At 40.9% G+C, this 16,966-nt stretch overlaps 1 protein-coding gene across 1 annotated transcript in view; it reads left to right on the forward strand.

Moving 5' to 3' along the window:
* Nucleotides 1-16,966, forward strand: part of FAM171B (family with sequence similarity 171 member B) — a 74,457-nt gene that overhangs the window by 41,939 nt on the left and 15,552 nt on the right. Inside the window, exons 2-5 of the mRNA XM_073306110.1 lie at nucleotides 10,042-10,275; nucleotides 11,142-11,234; nucleotides 12,244-12,402; nucleotides 14,889-15,059. Coding sequence (XP_073162211.1) covers nucleotides 10,042-10,275; nucleotides 11,142-11,234; nucleotides 12,244-12,402; nucleotides 14,889-15,059 — 657 coding nt within the window. The remainder of the gene's footprint in view (nucleotides 1-10,041; nucleotides 10,276-11,141; nucleotides 11,235-12,243; nucleotides 12,403-14,888; nucleotides 15,060-16,966) is intronic.

Here is a 16,966-nt window from a genome sequence, read left to right on the forward strand (position 1 = left end):
ATGACAGCATGGTACTCCCTCTACTCCTGTGTTTCTGCTGCCAGGGATTCCCTAATAATTTATTTGGAATCCAGGATGCAAGATTAATTAAGGTAATGCAGAACATCTTGAGAGTAAGTGTAGTATGCAGCTATTATCAGTGAAACCCCAGTTTGAAGCATTCTCAAAGTCACTGTAATTATAATCTCTGCAAGAGGCTGGGTATCACAAGGGGAAGTCCAATCCTCTACTTAGCAGTGTTTAAAAAACAGACAAATACGATACAGCAGATCTGATACAGAGAGTTGAGAACTAGATTGAGAGAATAAAGATCTTATGGGGAGCAACAGATGTGATGTATTGCTCGTATATTTTTATTCATTAGGATAAACAAACACGTTTACCGAATAATGCGTTCTTTCTCAAGCAGGTCCACAGATTCTAATAGTGGCTCTTCAGCTGACTCTGCAGTTTTTGGAGAGAGAGTGAAACTTACTGGGGTTTCCAGATGTACATTCCCCCCTCTCCCTCTCGCTTTCAGGTTTAGTCCAGGCAATGAGGGTTGTCTGGCTGCTGTGAAGGATTTGGACATACTCTGTGATGATTTATGAATACTGTATGTTGGACTGGTTATTGGCTTGATTTCTATTTGGCTGTTGGTTTAATTCAGCCAGAGACTGTCTGGAAAAATAGGAAGGAAGGAAAAGAATGGCTCAAGATAGCTACCGAGCAAACAGTTAAGAGTTGTTAAGGGACAATGCCAGAACTGGTAGCGTTCATGATTTTACCTCCATCTCCAGTGAACCTACAAAATGTGTTTTGAACAGAAGGGTCAAAGCCTGCGAACAAATGCACTTCCCTGCAGTATTAAGAAGAGGGACTCTCTCTAAAGAGAGGCAGTGCAATGGTTGCTCTGGAAAACCAGACTGACACAGGACCTCTCTGGGTGTATATGAGGAAGTTAGGCCTGCGTTGGTTATCATCAGGAGATGGTAAGATAGACATGTGTCGGCTTTTTAAAAATTCCTTTTTTTTTTTTTTTCTTTTCACCTACGGCTAAATAAACAACACTTTGTTTTAAGAAGGCTGTTTGGTCAGTCTATACCTCTGGCCACAGGCTCAGGCTAAGAGTAGGATACTTGTGAAATTCTACCCCATGAGGCCTAAAACCTGAGGGGGGTGAGCTCAGAGACCTCAAAGGGACAGAGGTGCAGCTAGGCCTTTGTATTGAGGACCATGCTCTCCATAGAAGACTTGGAAGAAAGTTACAGACTCTCTCTCCCAGCCCCTTGATCCCAGGCTAAATGCTTTTTTGTTGAACACTTGTTTCTGTGACTACCATGTGTTTCACTACATGCTTGGGAGCCATCTGGAGAGCAGTGGACGAGATTTATTCCCTCCTGGCTTCCAGTTTTTGTGCCTTCAGTCTTATGGCTTCGGCCAGGATTTATGGCCTGATTCCAGTCTTTTTCCACCAAGGAGTGCTCTTGGGAAGCACTCCTTGTCTCCCTGGGCAAAAGGACAAGGACCAATGAAAAATTTCACAAGCCCTCAGCTAGTAAAACAAATTTCAGGTAATGGAGGGCACGGAGATCCAAACAGTCGCACCTAGGAGTCTTCTAAGCCCAAAGGAAGATCTCTGTAGAAGTTCCCAGCACAGCACCCTAAGGTTGTGTTACCCCCTAAAATTGATGTAATTGAATGTATGGTGGGTTTTTTTTGTTTTTCTGTTACCAACCCAGATGAATTCTACAGCGATGACATCTCATGAACATTCTATTTGTGGTAGCGGATCATGGGCATTCTATACGTGGCTGTAGTATTAGTGCTATGATGCAAAGAGACCGTTCAGTATTCTGGCATTTTCCTTTGCGTTGTACAGTCACTTTTGAGGGGCTCACTGCAATGAACACGCATCCTATAAACAGACATAAATACTGTATAAACTGCATGAACAGCGGGAGTCAGGGCTACAGCACTCTGAACCTTCATTTCCAAAACGACGAACCTTTCCCACTTGATCTAAAGGAGAAGTCATTTAGCTGACAAGTAACAGCATGTTCTATTTCTTTCCTGTAGGCCACTCACTAGTAGAGGGCAACACCACTAATCCATACACGCAAAGACAATATATTTAATCGGATGAAAGCTGAACTAACTGGCTGCTTTTTGTTCCTGTATTCCTTTTTTTTTCTTGATGCACATGTAATGCCCATTGGGATTAATAGAGGATATTAGTGGAGGAAGAAAGAGGCAAATTAGCGTATTAATTTTATGGAATTCCTTTCTATGTATTTTTATTTATTTGTTGGCTTAATGGAGTTGAGTGAGACCCGTTATTCACTAACAACTAAATTAAGACTTTTTCCAGACTTGCTGGATTTGGAAAAGAAATACATAGACATTTAACATTAAATTTTAAAAGGTTAGAACTACCTCAGTAGATAGCTGACATTTAAAAATTTATGGCTATCCTTTATTATTATTTGCATGGGACTTTGTAGAGATCTGTGACTTTCAACCAGCCATCATTTTTGCCTCTCAAGTGGCAAGGCAGACAAAAAAACCCAAAAATCATGCCTATCGTGATTATAATAAAGGTGGCTTATGAATTTGGTTTCAAAACATGGTTTTATACACTCTAATAAACGCTTTTTTATAAAGGCCACTCTGGCCTTTTGAAAGAAGTGTAGTGATGAGTTTATTCTGAAGTTGCACTTCTGTTTCAGGAATTTAAAAAATTACAGTTTTAAACCATTCTTATTTTAAATTAGCATCTCAATGAAATTTTTCGTATTCTGAAATGGACAGGCTAAAATCTCAACTGTCCCAATTATTATATTTTAAATTAGCTGATAGTATGATTATTAAATTTGTTATACTTGAACTCTGGTTTCTAATTTCGTAGATCTTGTCATTGTTTTTAAAGAGTTCATTAAACATTGGTGAAGTGTATTAAATAAACTTTTATATGTAGTTGGTGATGGTGCACATGGTGAATAATCGTAGAGTCTAGCTGTAATGGAAAGCCTCTGATTAAGTGAGCTGTAGCTCACGAAAGCTTATGCTCAAATAAATTTGTTAGTCTCTAAGGTGCCACAAGTATTCCTTTTCTTTTTGTGACTACAGACTAACATGGCTGCTACTCTGAAACCTCTGATTAATGACATCTTTCAGAGATTGTTGTTGGGGGTTAGGAAGATATCTTTAACTGTTACTCTGACAAGTACATTTTGAAAGGCTATTTTGTTAGCTTTGGATGGTAAATGAATGTGTACTGTTTTATTTATGGATTTAGCTAAAGCTTTTGATGCCGTTCATCATCTACTTGCTAATCCAAAGTCTTTGGGATTCAGCACAAATCCTAGAGCTTTGGATAGATTCTGAAATGACTTGTCTAAAAGCAGCAAGTGTGTAAAAATAAATATGGTTTTGGATCTGTTCTTGAAGATATTCAGCAATCCACTTTGGAATTGACCTGCCTGAGTCCTGCACTGACATTCATTTTGTATCATCAATTAGGCCCCAATTCAGCAAAGTGTTTAAGTTTGTACTTAACTTAAAGCACAAGCATATGTGCATGGAGTACTTAAGCACATGCATAAAATCTGCCCCCCCCCCTTTTTTTTTTTTTTGGTAATTTCTTCTCTTGTCATGTTCCTACTCAGCTTCTTGTTAGCTTTCCTTTTATTGTACAGACCTTTATTGGAATAGATGTCTCTAAATTCCACTCTAAAAATACCTGTAAGAACTGCACAGGTATATCTAACATGAATTTGGCCTACATTGTCTCTTCACTGTTATACTCCTTTTATGCTTATTCCACCAAATAGACTTGTGGCGTTCAATGGACCTAATTTCACAAGTAAGGGCTGATCAGATGCAGGCATACAAAATATGACCATTAGTCAAATTGTGCTTTTTCTGTAATAGGGAATGCCTGCAATAGAATGAAAATATACTGCTTTGGGTGTTTGTTGAAATTAACTACAATATTTTTCATTGGATTTAAAAAGTTCGATTTGCCAAAACAAAAACATTTTAAAAAAAATCAATGAAGTCTTGTTGGTCTGTTAGCAAAATTCTCATTTCTCTTATTGAGATCAATATATCGAAGTGGACCTTCTCTTGAATAAAACACCCTGGAAGGATGGTTATCTTACAATCTGCAGTTCCTTAGTTTGTGAATTTAGAACTGTATTTATTTTATGCAATGTAATACATTACAAAATGGCATTTAGTAATTTTACCAACCTGATTGGCTGGTGATGTATCCTAACCATCTGGTTATAGTACAGAAATCTCATAAGCCTTTGCTCTGGTAGCATTCTCTGTTGGCTGTTCCAGGATTATCACTCTGTTCTTCAAGCCAGAAAGCACAACTGCACTATGAGCTTGTAAATTGGTGGAGATTCCTCATTTCTGTACGAGGACTTGTGGTGATGTGAGTTCTTGTATTTAGGAAAGACCTTTTCAATAGGTTTTGGGGCCCCGTCATAAACTCTGGTGATGATGCAGGAAATCTCTCTGATTCTGGATCATTTAGCAGAAGCAGAGGCAATGGCAAACACCTTCTTATGTATTCTCATTCTCCGTGGAATTATGTGTTTCTTTCATTCTTAGACCAGGTCCTGTCCTACAGTACTCTGTAGATGAAACATGTTTAACCCAACAGGTCCGACTGGGTTTGGGTAGTTGCAGTTCATCCCTTCGAGCGTCTGTGACCAATGGATCTAGTGACCCAAAATGGCCTTCTTAAAGAAAAAGTATTGTTTAGTTTAACCATAGGAGCAACGCATAAAATAAGAGAGAAGGGGTTTTAAAACAACAAATTATCTACACATGTCTATTATTATTACTTATTATTTCTCTTCGCATAGCACCTAGGAGCTCCAGTCATGGATCTGAACCCTGTTGTGGTAGATTCTGTACAAACAGAACAAAAAGTCAGTCCCTGCCCCAAAATACTTACCTTATTTAAGGCTTATCTACCCATTGTGTTGGAAGCCTAAGAAGACCTAACTGCTTCAGACCTTCCAAGCAGGGTCTGTTTATGTGTCCTCAAACAACTGCTTCCCTTCTTGACAGAGACTTTTAAACTGTTTGTAGTTCTTCTGTTCCATATTGGCAAAACAAGCTGTGTAACTTGACTGGAGCCAAGGAAATGAGATCATCCCATTCAATAGCCTAGGCATTGTCTCTTAGACATTTTGGGTATGCCTATACGACGAAATTAGGTCGATTTTATAGAAGTTGGTTTTTAGAAATCAGTTTTTTACAGTTGATTATGTATGTCCCCACTAAGTGCATTAAGTCGGTGGAGTGCTTGTCGTAAGTGTTTTTGGATACATGTCGTCGGTCGCCCCTCCCTCCATGAAAGCAACAGCAGACAGTCATTTCACGCCTTTTTTCCATGCAGATGCCATCCCACAGCAAGCATGGAGCCCGCTCAGTTCAGCTCACTGTCACTGCTGCTGTTTTGATGCAGTACGACTTCTAACCGACATCATCCATCGCTTCCGCTGCAACTCTGCTCTCCTGCTCTTGTAAATAAGCTCAGTCTCAATAGCAAATTTCTCCATGTTGTCGTCATCCACCACTTCCGCTGCAACTCTGCTCTCCTGCAGATGCCATACCATGGCAAGCATGGAGCCTGCTCAGCTCACCGCGGCTGTTGTGAGCATTGTATACATCTCATGCATTATCCTAGAGTATGTGCAGAACCAGGCTAAGAGACACCAGCACAAGGACGATTGTGATGAGGACATGGACACAGACGTTTCTGAAAGCACGGGCTGCGGCAACTGGGACATCATGGTGGCAGTGGGGCTGGTTGATACAGTGGAACGCCGATTCTGGGCCCGGCAGACAAGCACAGAGTGGTGGGACCGCATAGTGTTGCAGGTATGGGATGATTCACAGTGGCTGTGAAACTTCCGCATGCGTAAAGCCACTTTCCTTGAACTTTGTGAGTTGCTTTCCCCCGTCCTGAAGTGCAGGAATACCAAGATGAGAGCTGCCCTGACAGTGGAGAAGCAAGTGGCGATAGCCCTGTGGAAGCTTGCAACACCAGACAGCTACTGGTCAGTCGGGAATCAATTTGGAGTGGGCAAGTCTACTGTGGGGACTGCTGTGATCCAAGTAGCCAATTCAATCACTGACATTATGTTATCAAGGGTAGTGACTCTGGGAAATGTGCAGATCATAGTGATGGCTTTGCTGCAGTGGGGTTCCCAAACTGTGGTGGGGCGATAGACGGAACGCATATCCCTATCTTGGGACTGGACCACCTTGCCAACCAGTACATAAACTGCAAGGGGTACTTCTCAATGGTGCTGCAAGCACTGGTGGATCACAAGGGACGTTTCACTGACGTCGACGTGGGATGGCCGGGAAAGGTGCATGATGCTCGCATCTTTAGAAACTCCGGGCTGTTCGAGCAGTTGCAAGAAGGGAGTTACTTCCCAGACCAGAAAATTATCGTTGGGGATGTTGAAATGCCAATAGTTATCCTTGGGGACCCAGCCTACCCCTTGATCCCATGGCTTATGAAGCCGTACACAGGCAGCCTGGACAGAAGTAAGGAGCAGTTCAACCATAGGCTGAGCAAGTGCAGAATGATGGTAGAATGTGCCTTTGGATGTTTAAAAACTCGCTGGTGCTGTTTGCGGACTAGGTTAGAGCTCCGCGCAACCAACATTTCCATTGTTATTGCTGCTTGCTTTGTGCTCCACAATATCTGTGAGAGTAAGGGGGAGACATTTATGGTGGGATGGGAAGTTGAGGCAAATTGCCTGGCAGTCGATTTTGAGCAGCCAGACACCAGGGTGATTAGAAAAGCACAGCTAGGCGCGCTGCGCATCAGAGAGGCTTTGAAAACCAGTTTCATGACTGGCTAGGCTACATTGTGACAGCTGTGTGTGTTTCTCCTTGCGGCAAACCTGCCCCCTTTGTTGATTTTAATTCCCTGTAGGCTGACCACCCTCCCCCCTTTGATCACAGCTGGCAAAGGAAATAAAGTAACTATTGTTTTGAAACCATGCATTCTTTCTTTATTAATTTTTTTTAAAAAGTGAGATAATTGACAAGGTAGCCTGGGTGGGGTGGGGTGCGGGAGGAGGGAAGGACAAGGCCACATTGCTTTTTGTAGCCACACTACAAAACAAAACTGTTTGAATGACAGCCTTCTGTTGCTTGGGCCATGCTCTGGAGTAGCTGGGTCCCCGGACCCTTCCCCTCCGTGCGTTCTTGGGCGTCTGGTGAGGAGGATATGGAACTTGGGGAGGAAGGCAGGCGGTTATACAATGGATGCAGCGGGGGTCTGTGCTCTTGTTGGCTTTCCTGCAGCTCCAGCAGACACTTCATCATGTCCGTTTGCTCCCCCATTAGCCTCAGCATCGCCTCTGCTCTTCGCGCTCAGTTAATGCTTTCCTGGCCTCTGCCACTGAATGCCTCCATGCATTAAGCTGTGCCCTGTCAGTGCATGAGCTCAGAAAACATATCAGCGTGAGTGCATTGTTTTTTGCCTTCTAATCTGCGATAACCTCAGAGATGGAGATGATAGGGGGAGCATAGAAACATTTGCACCTGCAGGGGGGGATAAAAAGAGTAAAATTTAAGATGATACATTTATGAGAACAAAAGGGAGGCTCTTTCACAGTGAATTAAGCAATTCATAGCAGACAGCACATGTGCTTTAGGTACAAGGTTGCATTTTGCCTTTTATATTGAGCGCCTGCCGGTATGGTGACACATCACAAACGGCTGGGCAACAGAACTTTGTTTCCGGGCAGCCATGGTAAGCCTTTTGGTGTGGGGTTGGCTTCCTACACCTTCATAACATGTGGGAATGGTTTCAAACTGCAGCACCATCCTTTCCCATAGCAAGCAATGCCAGTTGGGTTTCACATTTAAAAGGAGGGGCTGCCGTTTTCGGGTGGATGTGCAGCACACACCTCCTCCCATCTCACCGCGTGGCTATTCTCCAGGGTGATTCCTTCACCCCTCCCCTCACTGCTTGGCTATTCTCCAGGATGATCCCTTTTAGCCAAGTGCAAACAACCCAGCATGAACGGGGTCCTTTTACTGTTCCCTTACAAAAAGTCCCCTATTTCAACCAGGTGACCATGAATGATATCACTTTCCTGAGGCTAAAACAGAAAGATATAGACTGAATGCGACCAAAACCCAGGACCATTTGCTGCCATGCTTTGTGCTGCAGTGATTCCAGACTACTTGCTACTGGCTTGGCGTGGGAAAGTGTCCTACCATGGAGGAAGAAATAAGGCAGCCCTCCCAGAAACCTTCTGCAAAGGCTTTCAGAGCACTTCCAGGAGAGCTTCATGGAGATGTCCCTGGAGGATTTCCGCTCCATCCCCAGATACGTTAACAGACTTTTCTGGTAGCTGTACTGGCCGCGAATGCGTCCCAATTCTTCCGGGCACATCAAACATTAAACACTATTGCTTTTAAACCCTGTACTATAGTTACAAATATGCACTCACTAGAGGTGCCTTTCTCTGGCTTCAGGGTCCGGGAACCGGCCTTGGGAGGGTATTGGCTCCAGGATGATAAGGTCCTGGTTGCCAGGGAGAACAGATTCACTGCTTGCCTGCTGTGCATTCTCCTCCTCCTCCTCCACAAAATCCTCCTCCCTGTTGCGTGAGACTCCCCCCTTGCAGGTGTCCACCAACAGCGGTGAGGTAGTATGTATGGGGCTCTGACCCAGAGCGACCATTGGCCTCCTTTGTCTTTTGGTAGGCTTGCATGAGCTCCGTAACTTTCACGTGACACTGCTGTGTGTCCCTGTTGTAGCCTTTCTCCACCATGCCCTGTGCGATTTTGGCATATATATTAGCATTTCTTCTTTTTGATCGGAATTCAGCCTGCACAGATTCTTCTCCCCATACAGCAATCAGATCCAATGTCTCCCTTTCAGTCCATGCTGGAGCTCGTTTGCGATTCTGGGGGGACTGTATGGTCACCTGTGCTGCTGCGCTCGCCACGCTGACCAAACAGGAAATGAAATTCAAAATTTCCCAGGGCTTTTCCTGTGTACCTGGCTAGTGCATTGAAGTTCAAAATGATGCCCAAAGCAGTCACAATGGCGCACTCTGGGATAGCTTCTGGAGGCTATCCCAAATTCGACCCAGCAAGGTCAATTTTAGCGCTACTTCCCTCGCCAGGGAGGAGTACAGAAGTTGATTTTAAGAGCCCTTTAGATCGACGGAACGGGGTTGGTTGTGTAGACGCATTCATTTTAAAATCGACCTAACGTGGCTAAATTCGACCTAATCCCGTAGTGTAGACGAGGGCTTTGAAGCATTTAGCTGGAGGTGTCTTATCAGGAACCTGCTTGTTTTTCCTACCTCCTATCAAACCAAACCTGCATTTTCATACAATAAACATCCTGATAAACAAGTCAACACATAATATTCCTAAATTATCTCAGACAACTCTAAATCTATCCCATAGGATAAATAATGTTCTGAGTTGCTGAGATTCTATTGGAAATGCACAGCACACTGTAATATGATACTTCTTTCATACAAAGTACAGGAGAATCTGGGCCCCGGTGGAGCTATCATTTATTTTGGGTTTGGAACTGCAGTATCTGTTGCTTCAGAGTTTCATATCTCAGTATGTTGTGTCCCAATAGCATTATCTTTTTTTCCTCTTGGTAGGTTACAGTTTTGAGCTATGACATCACTTCTACAAAGCTGGCTTTGCAAGATGGTAGAAGAAAACCTAGAGAAAAGGACTAAAAAGTACCTTAAAGAAAATATCCCCTAAGCATTCCATCAGCATAATTTTGCACTGATGCTAGTGTTGAACAATCACATTATTCTTGTTGGACAAATGCATTTTGAATGCTAAAATTTGGGATGTGAGAAAAAGAGAAATATGCAAAATTGACAACGAGTAAACCACAGAATATGGTTACTTTTGTCTGTCGTCAGCCTGGTAATTTAAAGTATGACAAATATTGTTGCTTAGTTAAATATTATGCTTAGTCATTATGGGTTATGACCTATCTCATTTTTTTCCCCCTTTTTTTCATAGGATCTGTGTTTATGCTGAAAGTTCAAGTAAATGACATCATCAGTCATCAGTACCTACCCCAAGCAATTGTAGAAGTGTTTGTTAACTACACAAAGACAAATTCCACCCTCACTGGAAACAATGGAGTAGTGTTGATAAAAGTTCCCTACAAGTTAGGTCTAAGTTTAACTATTGCATCTTACAAAGAGGGCTACATGTTAACACCATTGCCTTGGAAGACTGGGAGAATGCCAAGTAAGTAAACCCTTTAAAGTCCTATTATTACACTGTGTTCAATTGAAGCTTCTTTCTTCCTTGGGTAATCCACCTAATTGTAATGAGCTGTACATGACTGAATGCAGTCAAAGTCGGTCATGATTGAACGCCAGATATTAAAGGTAAATGACCCTTTAGACTTGATAAAATTATAACATGGATTTTTAAAACTGAAATAAAAATAATTTCAACAACAGTTAAAAATATCTGTCCATGCTGAGAGATTATACTGCAGTGGGGGTATGATTTGAAGAAAGTGAACGCATGTGCATATACATATATGTATACATACATACATGTAATATATGTACACATACATGTGTATTTTTCATGGTCATAGCAGAGTGAGTGAAAGGCCAGCTAGGAATGTTAGAAAGTGTTAGGATTATGGGGTACTGAGAGGCTGAAATGTGATCGTGGCTCAGAGCTACTGCTCTGAACTCTTCCATCTGTCAGTTTAGTTATGTTTTCAGCAGTGTTTCATCATGAATGGCCTGCTTTTAACTATCACATTTTTTTTTTAATAATTCTATTAGGGTGTGTTTTTAAAGTGCCTGTTTTTTGTTGTTGTTGTTTGTTTTTTTTAAAAGAGGATGGGCTGTCCAAGAATTCCAGCTATCGTTTAATCCACAGAACATGTACACCATGAACACTGGTAGTCCACACTGCCTAACTAGTATGATTCATCCCTGGACTAGTGGGACCGCTTAGTCCTTCGGTCTTCCCATACCTTCTTTCTTTTTCCCCATTTGTTTCCCTGTCTTTGGAACCATATGTTTGACCACAACTTTCTTTGAAACTTTTACACATGTAATCAGATATTCTTAATGTCTGTCTTTCCACAGTATACTCATCTGTAACACTTTCTCTGTTCCCACAAAGCCAAGCTAATATATGGTTGTTTGAAGATACAGTTCTAATCACTGGAAAACTGTCTGGTAAGTACAGCACTACATGGGATAGGATGTAAATGCTTTTTATATGGAAAACTATGTGCCTTAACTAATGAATACAACTGTTTTTTGCCAACAAATTCTGTGGGGAGAAGTCAGTGACCTCCCAAATGATGGTGTTGTTTTCTGTGCACTTAAGGGGTTATTCATGAATGTTTTTCCACCTTGTGCACAAATAGCCAGCTTTTAGTTAGCAAAGCAATGGCTTCCGGCACCGGTTTCCACTAAAAATAAATAGACCTATTACTTATGGCCAAATTCCAAACTGGTGTAAATTGACACAGCTCCACTGAATTGGGGCTATGCTGATTTACACCAGCTGAAGAGCTGGCCCTCAGATTCTATAATGTAGCAAGCGAAGCTCCTTCCAAATCTTCCAGCCTTCCACGGATGTGAGTGTTATTTACAGCCATGTAGACATTAGGTTATTATCCCTGTATTTATTATTTATTTCTGACCTTCTCATCTCAAATCACAAGGGAGTCTGAATAGAAAGCTGCTGATTTTGCACTCTGTACATGTAGGGGTGGGAGGAGGAGGAGGGGGGAGATTAATGGATTGAAGACATGTCCTGTGAAGAACCAGCGCTATTAAAAACACCAGAAATCTCAGAGGAGCTCATTGCACTGGCGTGCATGTGCATTATTCCACTGCATTGAAAGGCTCTGGTAGTCTTCAATATGGTTACCCAAGATAGTTATTTGAAATGTATCTGCCTCAGGAAAGATTGAAGCTGGAGAACATTTGCTGTAGCAGAGAGTGTTTAGAGAATCCAAGGATTAGGGATGGGAGCAAGAAGAAATTATTCTGTTTTCAGATACTGTTGTATATATGCTAGCGGCAAGTACTGGCCTAAATCTAGACAATTGCAAACACTCGAGAGTAGGGGTTTGAAGCAGTGTTTTGCACAAAGGATTTCTGGGCTGTTTGGCCATAGAAAGCATTAATTCAGATTGAATTATTGCTAATTTGAAATGTTACTCTTTTTTTCCAGATGCCAAATCTCAACCAAGTGTTCAGTTTCCCAAAATTTTAATAAAACTTCCTATAAGCCACCATATTACAAACGTGACAGCCTATTTGACAGTGCCACAGCAGTTTTTGAAAGTGGACAATTTTCTTTATACAACAGGAATTCTTCTAAATAAATCAGGTATATTAAATTTGTTAGAATCTGCACTTTAAAAACATAATACAAGTATGTATGTACTTATGTAAATATACATTTCCCCTGTAGTCACGAGGGCCTGATGCTGTGCCCATTTCATGCAATAGCAAAACTCCTTTTGACTTTCACGAGAGCTGGATTGAACCAATACATGTTATAATTGTAGATGAGTAATTTACATCACTTTACATCTCATTCAAGAACATAATGAACACCTCTTTTCCACAGGCATAAATAGTGGTACAGAGGGCCATATGCTGATTTCCTTCTCTGGGGGGTTCCACACGTACTATATAACCCCTCAGTGCAACCAAAGTAGGGTCTGATCCTGCAATGTGCAGAACACTTTCAGCTCCCATTGATTTTATTGAGAGTTGAAGGTGTTCACAACTTTCCAGAATGCATTCACAATTCTATGGCGAGATCCTCAAGTAGTGTAAAGTGGGTTAGGGCTATTGAAGTCAATGGAGCTTCATCAATTTATACCAGTGGAGGATCTGCCTATATTTTTCACTTTAATTCTATTACCTAGTCAGCGTGGGCACTTTGCCACACCCACCCACATAAGGATAACACAGAAACTATCATTTGACTTGCAGACAGTTAATCCATGCAGCATTATTGATTTACTTGCAGTTAATCCATGTAAGCCTGGTGATACCAAACAGGCACTTTAAATATATGGAGAGCAATTGAAGAAATAAAGTATGTTCTCCACATCTGTTTCAGTGAGTAAAAATACATTTTGAAACAGGTCTAAGTTGTTTCATGGGTTGGTAGTAGTCGGGGGGGGGAAGTATCTTAAAAGACTTAACCGGTACGCAGGGGCGGGGTCCTTAATCAGAAGGGGTGTGGCCTCAACCGGAAGGGGCAGGGAGTTTGAATCCCCAGGAGCCCCAGGGCTCTGGCAGCGATTTAGAGGGCCAGGGGCTCTGGCAACGGCGTTCTGGTGCCAATTTAAAGTGCCTGGGGCTCTGGCTGCTGCTGCCCAGGGCCCTTTTAAATTGCCAGCCTGGGGAAGCTGCACCCTGCCAGTAGAGTCGGCTGTGTACCGGCTCTTGCTGGTACGCTGGACTGGGCAGGCTTGCTTTCACCTCTGGTGGTGGTGGTGGTAGTAGCCGTGGTAATACGTTGTACATCTGTAGTGCTACACCTTTTTAATGCACTCTGAAATAAGCCACTGACTGCATTCCTCATATTGATTCACGCTTACTTTCTAATCCACATAGTTATGTTGGTATCCAAGAGATCACCATGCTGTACCCTTTATTCCATCCTACTTAAATGTTTTTTTCTTTTCTTCCCAATGCCCACGGTACAACAAGGCTCTTAAAAATTCACTGCAGTTTTATGGTTTCATTAATGTGAATTGGATGATGTCCTTGCCGTGGCTTCTAGCCAAATTATCTGAGTTTCATATTCTAGTTTAATTTATATTTAATCAAAATTCTCACAAATACCAGTATCCTATTTGTGTGTGGACATTTGAAGATTTAAAAAAATTGTTTATAATACAACTTTTGAACTTGAAGCATCAGAGATAAGCGGTGTTCTTCTCTTAAATTCTGTCTGGTGTCTTTTTAAATTATTCATAGAGCCTGTTCCTTCAGGACTGTATTTTATAGCCGGTAGAGGCTGATATCTGATACACTGACAGTTGTCTCGCAACTAGTTTCTAACAGTGTGCAAAGCTCTAATATCATTCTGCTACTTAATAATTCTGTTTGTCTTTCTTGAGCAAACTGTCACACTCTGGATCCTGAAGTATTTGTATCACATAGTATCAGTTATTGCAAGTTTAGTGCAAGAAGAATGAAGGGAAACAAAGTTACAGCCCACACAATAAAGCAGTACAAACACAGTGGTTCCTTTGAATATTTTGACAAGCCATAAGGACTGTACCTCATGATTAACGCTACAGAAACTTCTAAATTAACAAATTAATCCTTTCAGTAAATTTTATTAACAGAGCTAATTAAATGCTGGAAAAGACATGCAAATATATCATGAATACTGGAGCTTCAGTTTGATTAATCTGTAACAGAACACCCCTTAATATGCGTGGATTCACAAATCATTTGACTTGGTCTGCAATATTCAACATAGAATAGCTAGTCTGGTATCTGAGATTTAAAGTACTTGCTATCAGGTATCGCTCCCCAAAAGCCAAATTTGCTTAATATTGAATTCTGTGAATATTGTCGAACCAGCTTTGTTTAAAAGTTATATTTATCTTTTACAGGCCTTAAATAGGAATTGCTGTGTACCAATTATTAAAAAGTATTCATTGAAGAGGTGAAATGCTTGAGACTTGAGTTTTCTCAAGTTATATTGACATCTCGTGGTACAGACCATACATTCTCATGATGGCTTGCCTTCAGTTACAAATGAAAACCCATTTTAAAAAAAATAGTAAATAATGTTCTTGAGTGTGTATTACTTATGGACAAATTATTCCTTCTGTTGATTAGGTTTTAAAAGCATTGAATTGACCCCTCTTGCTGCAATATGTGTAAACCTCCTTTCAGCTGGGAAAGAATTGAAAGTGACTGGTCCAATTCATATTACGCTGCCTCTTCTACCGACAAGTAGGGTAAAATCAGGAGATGCTATACCTGCATGGACATTTGATATGAAAACTGGTATGTCTGCTATATACTTTGGAATCCCACTTTAATGCTGTATATCATACACTGCAATATGTAGTATTAGTGTGATGTGGAGTAGTTTGAATCTGAGTGCATGTGTTGAATAATATATACCACTAAAACCTGTTGGTTTTGGTTTGGTTTTTTTTTCAAGTAGGGTCATAGATATTTTAGCAGGATTTTCCTGGTTGTAAATGTTTTAACTTGCATTTTTGTTTTTTCAAAAGTATATCCCTGCTTTGATGAATTCAGCCATGAACCATATGTATGTAAATGAGTTATATCAAAGAGTAGTTTTAAGGATCGATCACATGTTGATCTTTATTTTCACAATTCCATAAGTATTTGGGACAAGATAGACTTTTTAAAACTGATGTAAATTTAAGCATGATGACGGTGTCTTGGCTGATGGTTTCACTGACATTCAAAATTAAGAATTATTTGAATATATTATGCTCCAGAGTCATACCCCTAACGTTCACTTGAAATTAAATGTTAATACTGGGACAGACATAGCTTTAGTCTGTTTTATTACTATTATTATTTTATGATTATTGCAAACAGTTAAGAAAGTAAAAGTTATATAGGAGAAATAATAGAATTAAATTAGAGTTTTTCTTTTGCTGTAATCTGACATATAATATCTCCTGTCAAATATTTACAGTAACAACTAAATTGAAATAGACCAGTGATCTTGTTGACCCGCTCAGATGCACTAGAGGAAGGCAGAAACCTCCATAATGCAGCTCATCTTGCAATACTATATTGGCAGGTGGTCCTGACTCTCACTGGCAATTAGCTTATGCCTGAAATATAAGCCTATGTAATTGTATCCCAGCTACCATGGATACTATTCTAATTCATATAGAGCTAAACCTTTTCTTGACTCTTACTGAAGTATTTGCATCAATAATATTTAAAGTAGTCTTGTTCTCAACATGTAGTTAAACTGATTTTTCAGACTTGTTATAAGATAACTGAAAATTACATCACTCTGTTTAAAGGGTACTAAAGGACAATTAAATTATAAATAAATACCCCTACATTTTTCTTAGTACATGCTGTTTCCTATGGAGTGGAAAGTAAAAAAATTAAAGAATGCTAACTCTCTAATTTTAAAGATGATTACAAATCTTTGTTACTTTGCATAGATATTTTTATTCTCACTCCAGGTAGGACTTTTACAGAGATTAAGTCTCATGAGAATCTAGGTTGTACTTCTCATAAAACTACCTCTAAAACATGGAATAATTTCCTTTTTACTAAACATATGGCTTTGTATATCGATTGGTTTCAGAGTAACAGCCGTGTTAGTCTGTATTCGCAAAAAGAAAAGGAGTACTTGTGGCACCTTAGAGACTAACCAATTTATTAGAGCATAAGCTTTCGTGAGCTACAGCTCACTTCCTCCTGTAGCTCACGAAAGCTTATGCTCTAATAAATTGGTTAGTCTCTAAGGTGCCACAAGTACTCCTTTTCTTTTTGTATATCGATTGTTACCCTCTTCTTTCCTTCACATTATACACAGCCCCCGCACCTTACAAATGACTGGATGGCCTGGAGTGGGACGAATTGTGCTGTCTTCTCATCTGTTACCTTACTTCACCATTTTGTACCTTGTAAAATGGTTCTCTGTAGTGGGTCTGTGGCCATGCTTCGCTGTTAGGCTTGGAGGGAGGCCACACTGACTTACTCCCTCGAATAGTCAAATCACAGGGAATTGGAAGTTAGCTTAGACTCCTGGCTGGGCAGGCAGCAATTAACAGTCTACAGCCCAGGCCCTTTTGGGCGGGGCACAATAACAAGCACTCTTTAGCCTGCGCCTCCTAGCAATTCACAGCCTAGGGCTCACAGCCTCCTGGCTGGTGCAAGCCCCAAATGCAACAGGCGCTCCACCTACT

The sequence above is a fragment of the Lepidochelys kempii genome, chromosome 11, assembly GCF_965140265.1.
Source record: "Lepidochelys kempii isolate rLepKem1 chromosome 11, rLepKem1.hap2, whole genome shotgun sequence".
NCBI classification, from domain to species: Eukaryota; Metazoa; Chordata; order Testudines; family Cheloniidae; genus Lepidochelys; species Lepidochelys kempii.